This window comes from Chelonoidis abingdonii, chromosome 10, assembly GCF_003597395.2.
Source record: "Chelonoidis abingdonii isolate Lonesome George chromosome 10, CheloAbing_2.0, whole genome shotgun sequence".
NCBI lineage: Eukaryota > Metazoa > Chordata > Testudines > Testudinidae > Chelonoidis > Chelonoidis abingdonii.
In genome coordinates this window covers 78,935,710-78,945,996 of record NC_133778.1, presented here as the reverse complement: position 1 = coordinate 78,945,996, position 10,287 = coordinate 78,935,710, and the positions used below count along the sequence as shown (strand labels likewise).

The window sequence follows — 10,287 nt, the reverse complement described above, 5'->3', positions numbered from 1 at the left end:
TTTCCTGGGCCAGGAGGTCACCTGATCTCTTTGTCTCCAACACCTTCAGTTGGCACCTTTGCAGAGGAGGGGCCCAGGCCATCAGTTGTTAGGAGACAGAGGGTCAGGCATTTAGGTGCACTGGCCTTTTGCTCTGCCAAATACTTAAGAACTGTCTAGGGGACACTGAGGCACCAACACAGTATTCACAGAAAACATAAGAACATTCCTAGTTTATCACACACAGCAGCTAACCAAGGCTGGCTAAATCACTATCCCCTCCTTCCCCATTGCTTTCTTTTCAGGTCACAAGGACTCCGTTACCTGCGCGGGTTTCAGCCATGACTCCATGTTTGTGGCCACAGGCGACATGAGTGGACTGATCAAAGTGTGGCAGGTGGACACAAAGGAAGAGATCTGGTCGTTCGAAGTGGGTGACTTGGAGGTGAGAGGGAATTAAAGGGGCATCGCTAATGGAATCTGGAGCCCAGACCCCTCTCTAGGGAAAAAGCGAGGAGGCCGGGGGGTTCGTTTTTCAAGACACTCCACAGAACCTCAGCCTGGATTGTCAGGAGCCCACAGGCTGGTGCCTGGGAACTTTCTCCAGGAAGTGAACGTGACAAGTCTAGTTCCTGTTCAGCCTGGGAGATAGATCTCCTGATTTTTTCCATTGGAAAGGACGATGCAGCGTGCTATGGTGGCTTCTTGGCCGGGGGTGATCGGGGGGTGTATGGAGCAGGCCCTGGGAACACAGAATGGTCCGGGCAGTGCAGTGGCTGACGGGTTGGAAGCCTCAGGGAGTTTTGCTCCAGGAAGCTTTGTAGCATCTGTTGGCTGTCTCAGGAGCTGCATGATGGGTGGATTTCTCTATGTAGTTCCTGGTCCTCTGCCTTTCCTCCTACGTGTGAACCTTGGATGAAAAGATCAGAGAACACATCCTCCCTTGTGTGTTTCTTCCTCCTCTTCTTGATTTCACCAAGGGGAAGTCCTGGTGTTACCAACAGGACTCGGAACTTTGTATGGACTTGTGAAGTTGTGCTGAAATTAGGCAGATTTTACCAGTCAGATTCTGTAGCGTAGACCAGGCCCAGTTTAGTGGGGAGAAGCGAACTGGATTTTGAAACCATTTCTAGTTAGTTGGTGTAACTGACGCTGGTGAGGATGATTGTATCCTGAATGCTGCTTCCGTCTTGATTGTGTCCCTTTAGGTAGGGAGTTGGGTGCTTGCAACTCGCTGTGTATTGTGTAGTTCATCCAAAGAGTTAAAAGTGCATGTACAGCAGGGGGAAACTGAGTCACGGAGGGGCAGTGATGGGCGTAAGGTCACCCAGTCAGAGAGGGAGCTTGGAGAGAAGTCCTGTGCTCTGTTCACTAGGCCGTGCTGCCTAAAGATTGGCCTTGAACCTCTTGGTTCTCTGGATAGTGGGGCAGCGTGCCAGAGGGTGACTGCCCACGTCTCCCTGCTCATGCGCCCGCTGGCAGGGGAGGTGGTACGGAGCCAGCTCTAGAGGGAGCCCAAGTGACCAGCCTGGATTCCCTTCTGTGGGCCCCACGGGTGGATCCTCTTGTGGCTGAGCCAGGCCCGACTGTTCTCTGCTCTTCAGCATCCTCCCCTCGTCTCTCTCCCTCTTTCCCCAGTGGATGGAGTGGCACCCTCAGGCCCATGTCCTGCTGGCGGGCACAGCTGATGGGAACTCCTGGATGTGGAAGATTCCCAGCGGCGAGTGCAAGACCTTCCAGGGGCCGGGCTGCCCGGCCACCTGCGGCAGGGTCCTTCCCGACGGTGAGAGGAGAGGAGAGGGCGGGGAAGGGATCTGGGGAAGCTGGGCATGGAAACTGAGCTGTAGCACAGCCCTGCCCGTCGTTACGGCACAGCCACTGACTCTCTGGGAACGCCCCCGACTAATCCTACTGGGAGCCGTGTGTCGTCTCCGCCAGTCCCTCGGCCAGCAGGCAGGGGGCGCCCAGTGGAATTGTTGGGGCAGGAGTCACTGAGTCTGCGAGGATTTTGCCCCCAAGGAAGGGGTCTGGGTCCCTTGGCATGCAGGGTGCACCCTGAGAGTGGGAAGGGTGGGACGGGGTTGGGAGAAAGGGTCTAACAAACGGCTCTTGTGCAATCTCTCCGTCCAGGGAAGAGAGCGGTGGTTGGCTATGAGGACGGGACTGTGCGGATCTGGGATCTGAAGCAGGGAAGCTCGCTCCACGTTCTTAAAGGTCTTAAAATTCCCCCTGTGCGTTGGGAGCTAGGAAGGGCAGAGTGCTGGCGTGGCTTTGGGTTCCTATAAGTGTCGCTGTTTTACAAGGGTCTGCACCAAAGGAACACATGATAGGGTGGGGGATGGCTGGGTTCACCAGCCCCTGTTCTTGGGCTCAGGTAATGCCCGTCAGAGGGGCGTGGGGTGCTCTCCTCAGAGACTGGGGCAGTCCGTCCGGACAGGGAGAGCGGTCCCGATGCACCAGAGTCTAGTCTGTGGCTGGTCTCTGCAGAACTTGGCGCGTTGGCTACCTCAGCTGAGGGGCGTTGGCAGACCTGCATGTTGGCAGGAGGGGCCCTGGTTCCTTGCAGCAGGGCCCAGGGAGGCCATTGGTCAGCGTTGAGGGGTGTCAGCAGAGCTGGTGTGAACTGGTGGGAGAGCTGCTCTGAGGTCTCCCCGGCAGCGTCTGAGCTCCCGTTGGCTGTGAACTTTCCTCAGGTCAGGATGGACATCAGGGCCCCTTGACGTGCGTGACCAGCAATAAAGATGGCAGCCTGGTCATGACCGGGTCCGTGGATTGTCACGCCAAGCTGGTGAACTCAGCGGCCGGCAAGGTGAGGCCCTCGCACTGCCCTGGGGCTGGGTGGCGGCACGCCGGGCCCTGAGTGGGCAGCCCTGGCAGACTGGCGGCTCGAAGGCCAAACCTGGGGAAGGGGCTGGGTTAACAGCCTCCTCTGACTTCACTGCCCTGCAGCTCTGGGAGAGCGAGCTGCTCCGGCTGGGCTGGCCTGGCCCGGTCTCACTCAGCCTCCGTCGGCTCCCGGGTCACTGAGCTCTGTGCCCGCTGCTCGGGGTAGTACCTGCTGTGGCGTGGATCTGCCAGCAGAGTGCGCTCTAGGCCACGGCGGTCCGGAGTGGGGTTACTGGAGTTCAGGGTTGCCAGTGGCTGGAGGCGGCGGGTGGGGTCACTTGCCCTCCTGGCTCATTCGGGTTCTTGTCTCTGGGTGCTGATGGGGACCCCTCCGCGGGTACCAGGGAAGGGGGGTGGCCTGGTCTGTATTTGCAGGGCCCCCACTCTGGGGCGGGGTGGTACCTGCAAAGTAACGGGCTTGGCTGAGGCTGTAGCAGGCTCAGCAATCTCCAGGTGACCTGGGTGTCTTAGCTCGGGCATCAGAGGCTCCTGCTTTGAGGTCCCAGGTTGGATCCCCACTGGCGTTAGTTTTCCTAGGGACCTAGTGGGTCCCAGGTTCAGAGCTGCCCATCCTCTAGTCCGTCAGGGGTGTGTTGGATCCCAACCCTCCCATGCTTGAGAGGGGGCACACTGGATTGGCTCCCAGGGCCCCCTCCCCACTGGCTCTGATGGGGCGTGTGTCCTCTCTGCCCAGGTGGTCTGTGTGTTTAAGATGGAAAGTGCAGCCTCAAAGCCTCCGGCGGGGGAGGCCGAATCCAACTCAGTCGAGTCCCTGGGTTTCTGCAATGTGTGAGTACAGGCCGGGTAGGCGAAAGCTGATTCTCCCGGCTCACCCTCCGGGGCAGGGCCTGGCCGCTGGGGAAGAGCCATGGGCAGAGGAGACCCCCGCATCTGCATCAAGAAAGGGAGAGACAGTGGGTGGGGAGATGCTGATCTGGCATGGGGGGGTGGGGGTCCATGAGGGTCCCAGTGCTGCCATGCTGCTTGGCATTCACATCTTGGCGAGGCTGGGGTGCCGTTCTCCCTCCCCTCCCCTGCCCCCCCCCCCCCAAAACCTGGATTCCCCCTCCCCAACCCCACCGTCCCTATTGGTAACCAATCCAAGGAGTCATGTTATCCGGTTTGCTGGGGACCGTGACTCTGAAGCCTGCGCTCCCCCACCCAGACTGCTTGGCCAGCAAAGCAGGGGGCCAGTTCCTTCGAAATCCACCCCCCTTTGCTCCTGAGAGGGGGTCTGGCAGGTAAACCAGCCCATCCCGCCATCCTTTCACTTCCCTCTGTCTCCCACTGGCTTAGAGGTGCTGCTCTGGGAGGTCAGGGGGCCACGGTGCCTCGCCTCTCACGCTCCCCCTCCCTCCCTGGGGCAGGATGCCGCTGGCGGCCGTGGGCTACCTGGACGGGACCTTGGCCATTTACGACATCTCCACGCAAAGCCTGAGGCAGAGGTGTCAGCACGAGGTAAGGGACTGGGCACGAGGTGGCACTCTGGGGGTGATGTGCTGAACTGTGGCCCCTGGATACCTCAGGCTGCCCCAGAGATCTCTGGGATCACTCAGATCTGTGGGGGAGGGGGCGTGCTCTTCTCCCAATCAGCAGGCCTGGGGCTGCCCCTGTGACCCAGGGCAGGGGCAGGCAACTCGTAGCATGGCTCCTGGCTGATCCCCATATAAATCCTCATTCCCTCACGGCTGTCGCTAACCTCTAGGCACTGCTGCCATCTCTGCCCAGGGACCATCACCGAGCCCCCTTGGCTTGGCCCCAGCCCTCAGCCAGAAAAGCAGTGTTTGTGGGCTCCGACCAGTGATCCTAAAATCCCTGTAGTGTGTCAAGACAGCTGCCCTTGCCCGCCCCTTAGGCAGTGCCCCCAGTGCCAGGTGCCACGTCCCTTGTGGGGTGGAGGTCCCATGTCTGCCACCAGACCGGGCGAGCCAGCCCCGTGCCCTTGTCCAGTGGGGCTGGAGTCACTGGGGGGCCCCATGCGGCCTGCCTGCGCTCGCTGATTTCTGTGCCTGCAGTCGGGGATCGTGCAGCTGCTGTGGGAGGACAGTGCGCCCGTGGTCTACACCTGCAGTCTGGATGGGGCCGTGCGCTTGTGGGATGCTCGCTCGGGGAAGATGATCAGCGAGTATCGGGGCCATTCGGCCGAAATCCTGGACTTCGCCGTCAACAAGTGAGTGGCCGGGGCGGGCTCTGCCTGTGGTACCGCTCCACCTGCCAGTTCTACACAGGGCTGACGTGTGGTAGTGGTGGAGAGTTGGCTCCTACATATATCAAGCCTGCGAGCTTTGCGCTCAGAAAGCATGAGCTGTCCTGCTCCAGCCAGCTTGAGGACAGTGGCGCTGAGTGTGATCAGACTCGGGGCGTGTGTTGCATTAAGAAGGGGGCTTTGTTAGGCCAGGCTGAGAGCAGGTCTCGGTCTCTGCCTCTTGAGGCTTCGGAAGGGCAACAAATGTTCTTGAGTGGTTGGGGGGCATTTCGGGAACTGGAAAGGGTTGAGCTGTGCAGCTCGGATCTGGAGAAAAGGGAGCATGGGCCGAACTGGGAGGGTGGAGGCAGGGTTGGGTAGTTGGTGCGCTCTGGGTTGGGACTGAGGGGCACTGGCGGAGCCGAGGGGAGCAAAGGCTAGACTGGAATCGCCTGTTCCTCTGTCCCCTTCGCTTTCCAGATGCAAGGCCTGTGGGCGGCAGGTGGGGGGCTCTGCCCTTGTCCCCCGGTCCCCTCTAAGCCGATTTCCCGTCTCTTTCCCAGGGACGCGTCCATAGTGGTGACAACGTCCGGGGATCACCAAGCCAAAGTGTTCTGTGTGCAGCGCCCAGATCGTTAGCGTCGGCGCCTGGAGTGGAGCGGAGCATTGTGGGAGCTGAGAGCAGTGCATTGTGGGATGGGGGGGAATAAACCCAGCAGCAAAGTGAGGTGGAGCGATCCACGGCTGAAACTCGAGGGGGGTGGGAGGCTGCACGGGGGACCCCGATCCTTTTCGCATAAAGTGGTTCATAGCTATCGCTTGGCCATCTCCGCCCTGTTTAGTTTTAGGGCTAATCCCAGGGTTTTCTATGAAATGTTTTAATTATATAAATTATTTCACATACCGGATCCCATCTCTTCCAACATCTCCTGCATCAGCCAGGGCATCAGAGCGGCTCCTGCCGGTTGCACCAGATCCTTCCTTGGGATCTAGCCCGGGGGGGGGGATGTGCTGGGTGCCTCTATTGGCGGATCCTGTGGGGCTGCAGGGAGGGGGCAGCTGGGGTGAAATGAGAAATGGATCTGCCCCCCTCTTCCTTGCATGTGGCTGCTCCTGGGAAGTGCTGATGAGAGGCTGGGGTGAGGGGCTCTGGGGGTGCCCCATGGGGAATTGATTCCCCTAAATTGTCTTCACTGTGGGACTCTTCTGTCTCCTGTCTGTCCCCTCCAAAGGCCCCGTGTTCCAGCAGTTCTCTGTGGGGCTCCATAGGGCTCCCTCTCTTCTGTGCCAACCAGTGGCTTCCTGCCCGCTGCCATGCTGGACCTGGTTTGGGCCTGTCAGCCAGCTTCTCTGGGCAGGCTGCAGTGCCAGCCTCTGCTCACCTGCCCTGGGATCTCGACCTTGCTGCTGGCCATGTGCTGAAAGGCAGTCGCTTGGAGCTCTGCCCGCCTCCTGCAGGAAGAGGGTGCTGGAGTCTCAGTGCCCACTCTGGGCGATCCCAGCCCCAGTGTTCGAATCCCAGGCCTGCTGCAGGGAAGCATCAGAATAAAGCCTTGAAGGTAGCAAAGAGAAACCTTTGTGGGCCTCCAGAGAGCAGCACCAGCCCCCGAAGGGCTCCCTGAAACCCTCCTGCTGTATCTGGGTCCAAGGTACGTCTCTGGGGCCCCGTGACCGCTGCACAAGTGCTAATGTATTTATCCCCCATGAGGCAGGGCGGGGCTGTCCCACGGTACAGAGGGGAACTGAGGCACAGCGATCAAGTCACATGACCACTGTCACCTGGGCAGAGCAGGGAATTGAGCCCAGCTTTCCAGAGTGCCAGGCAGGCTCCCTGGGCACTGGTCCGTCCTTCCTCTTGTGTGGCCAGAGGGCTGGCAGGGCCAGGTCCAAGGGGGCAGATATGGGGCTGGCTGAGGGTCAGGGTCACACCCAGCATGGCTTGGGGGGTGGGGGGTGTTGGCCAGTGCTTCTCTCTGGGGCAGCAGGGACTTACGGACCCAAACCAAACACTAGGGGAGGCAGGACCCCTTGTGGAGTCAGGTCAGCAGGCGGGGTGTGTGTGTGTGTGTGTGTGTGTGTGCCCGGAGTGGGGCTGATCTGCCGGGAAGAGGGGGAGACTGCCAAGCCTGTGGGAGGTGAAGATGATGGAGAAGGGACCATGTGACCCAGCCATTGTGGTGGCTTTTCCTCCCCACCCTGGAAGGGAGGTGATTTCCCTCCCCCCTGCATTGCCCTAGAAGGCAGGCAAGCATCGCCGGTGTCCCTGCTGGCCCACTCCCTGCAGGAGCCAGAGAGGGCAGACGGTGCCTTCCCCTGGAGGCTGTGTGAGGAGGGGTGGATAGCAAGCTCCCTGCCCCCCGGCCCAGCCCAAGAAGCTGGCTCTGGGGAGCTGGGAGGGTCTTGACGTCAGGACTTTACGCTCATGACAGCTCTGTTCCCCCTCGCTGCCTGCAGCCCTGGGGTCTCTGATCTGGCCAGGCTCTTTGCAGTTTGCTTCTGTCCTGCGGCTGCTGCCTCCCCTTCAGAATCTTCCCAGTCGGGGAGGCCTGGACACTCAGATTCCTGGGTTCTGTTCCCAGCTCTGCCAGTGACTTTGGGTGAGTCAGCCCCCCCCCCCCCGTGCCTCAGTTTCCCCCTCTATAAAAGGGCGGATAATACCCAGGGCAGTGGGCCTTAGCTAACTGCTGTCTAAAGCGCTTTGGGATCACCTGAGGAGAGATGCTATCGAAACGCAAATTGGTGATTCCTTGGTGCCCCAGACCCATTGCATTTTCTTAATTTATCCTGCATATTTTTAATGTCCCCTGCCTCCTTTACACTGCTCTGGTCTCTGGAGGCGGGCGTGGTGCCCGGTCTGTTAATGCGCTTGTGCACGTTCTGTTGCACACTTATCTCAGCCCAAGCAGGAAGGAAGAAGTGTGGTGGGGAAAGGCAGGCTGTGCTGCAGGCAGCTTGCAATCTCTGGAGCCCCTGGCCTGGCCATGAACACCTGAAGTATGCACAGAAGCATAGAATATCAGGGTTGGGAGATGTGACGGGTTGGATCACAGAAACCCCCTTGCCAAATGATGTGCCAAGACTACTTCTGCCCTTGCTTTCCACTCCAGCACCCTGTCTTGTTGAGCCAGACATGCTCATCTGGTCCAACACAGACCCAGGGTCTGAATTACTTGCCCCAAAGCTGCAGGTTTTCCTGAAAGCAGCTCACAGAAGTGTTCCTGCCTTTAACACTCAGATGCCCAACTCTCAGTGGGGTCTAAACCCAAATAAATCCGTTATACCCTGTATAAAGCTTATCCAGGGTAAACTCATAAATTGTTCGCCCTCTATAACACTGCTGGAGAGAGATGCACCGCTGTTTGCTCCCCCAGGGATTAATACGCACTGAATTAATAAATAAAACGTGATTTTGTTAAATACAGAAAGTAGGATTTAAGTGGTTCCAAGTAGTAACAGACAGAAGAAAGTCAGTCACCAAGCAAAATAAAATAGAACATGCAAATCTGGGTCTAATCAAACTGAATACAGATAATCGCACCCTTAGAGATGCTCAATAAGTTTTTCCTCAGACTGGACACCTTGCAGGCCTGGGCACAATTCTTTCCCCTGGTACAGCTCTTGTTCCAGCTCAGGTGATAGCTAGGGGATTCCTCATGTTCCACCCATTTATATATCTTTTGCATAAGGCGAGACTCCTTTGTCCCTCTGGGTTTCCACTCCCCCTCACCCCCCACTGGAAAAGCACCAGGTTAAAGATGGATTCCAGTTCATGTGACATGATCACATGTCACTGTAAGACCCCAAGCCTTCATTCCTCCCAGCCTGGCTCACAGGAAGGCCTGCCTGCAAACAGAGCCATCCAGTCAATTGTCCTGGTTGCTGGGAGCCATTAAGATTCCAAACCACCATTAATGGCCCACACTTTGCATAATTACAATAGGCCCTCGGAGTGATATTTCATATTTCTAGTTTCAGATAGGAGAGTGATACATTTATACAAATAGGATGATCACACTCAGTAGACAATAAGCTTTGTAATGATACCTTGCAAAAGACCTTTTGCATGAAGCATATTCCAGTTACATTATATTCACTCATCAAATCTTTATAAAATCATATAGACTGCAAGGTCACAAGGGACCTCAGGAGGTATCTAGTCCAACCCCCTGCTCAAAGCAGGACCAACCCCAACTAAATCATCCCAGCCAGGGCTTTGTCAAGCCTGACCTGTCAAGCTATCAAATTCCCCCCTCACTCTTCTCTTCTGCAGACTAAATAACCCCATTTCCCTCAGCGTCTCCTCATAAGTCATGTGCTCCAGCCTCCTAATCATTTTTGTTGTCCTCCACTGGACTTTCCAATTTTTCCACAGATTTCTTGTAGTGTGGGGCCCAAAACTGGACACAGTACTCCAGATGAGGCCTCACCAATGTCGAATAGAGGGGAATGACCACGTCGCTCGATCTGCTGGCAGTGCTCCTACTTATACAGACCAAAATGCTGTTAGCCTTTTGGACAAGAAGGACATACTGTCGACTCATATCCAGTCCAGTGTAACCCCTAGGGCCTTTTCTGCAGAACTGCTTCCTAGCCATTCGGTCCCTAGTCTGTAAGAGTGAATGGGATTCTTCCATCCTAAGTGCAGGACTCTGCACTTGTCCTTGTTGAACCTCATCAGGTTTCTTTTGGCCCAATTTTCTAATTTGTCTAGGTCTCTCTGTATCCTGTCCCTACCCTCCAGCGTATCTGTCACCCGGGATTCATTCAGCCCAAAGCTCCTACATTAACCCAGATATCCCATTGCTTGTGGAGCTGCAGGGAGGCTCTGGGGCCAGTGAAGGCACCGGGCCTCCAGGGTCCATTATCCCCATACGCTTTTACAAAATCTGTCAAGCTGTTTCCCAATGTCATATTCAACTGTTCACTCTTTCCAGTTGTTTCCCTGTCTCTGGACATAATTTCTCCACTCAAGCAGGCAATCAGCCTGAGTTCTGAGTCCCAGTAATGGAATGTATCCATAGATTAACTCGCGAACTGCGACACGGGAACTTGTAGGGAGCAACCCCACCCCGCTGTCTTTTACCTTCTATTGCAATGGACAAACTACAAACTGGTTGTACCATCCGTCTCCTTCCTCTCCACCACTCCTCGCTGGGGCCTCCAAATTATCTACCACTCCTTCCAGTTTAGTGTCATCTGCAAACTTGCTGAGGGTGGAGTCCACGCCATCCTCCAGA

At 57.0% G+C, this 10,287-nt stretch overlaps 1 protein-coding gene across 1 annotated transcript in view; it reads left to right on the top strand.

Moving 5' to 3' along the window:
- AAMP (angio associated migratory cell protein) overlaps positions 1 to 5,958 on the top strand; it is an 8,725-nt gene extending 2,767 nt beyond the window's left edge. Inside the window, exons 3-10 of the mRNA XM_032764450.2 lie at positions 285 to 424; positions 1,618 to 1,762; positions 2,110 to 2,193; positions 2,673 to 2,788; positions 3,560 to 3,654; positions 4,233 to 4,323; positions 4,881 to 5,035; positions 5,614 to 5,958. Of these exons, the coding sequence (XP_032620341.2) occupies positions 285 to 424; positions 1,618 to 1,762; positions 2,110 to 2,193; positions 2,673 to 2,788; positions 3,560 to 3,654; positions 4,233 to 4,323; positions 4,881 to 5,035; positions 5,614 to 5,689 (902 nt within the window). The 3' untranslated portion in view covers positions 5,690 to 5,958. The remainder of the gene's footprint in view (positions 1 to 284; positions 425 to 1,617; positions 1,763 to 2,109; positions 2,194 to 2,672; positions 2,789 to 3,559; positions 3,655 to 4,232; positions 4,324 to 4,880; positions 5,036 to 5,613) is intronic.
- The last annotated feature ends 4,329 nt before the right edge of the window (positions 5,959 to 10,287 follow it).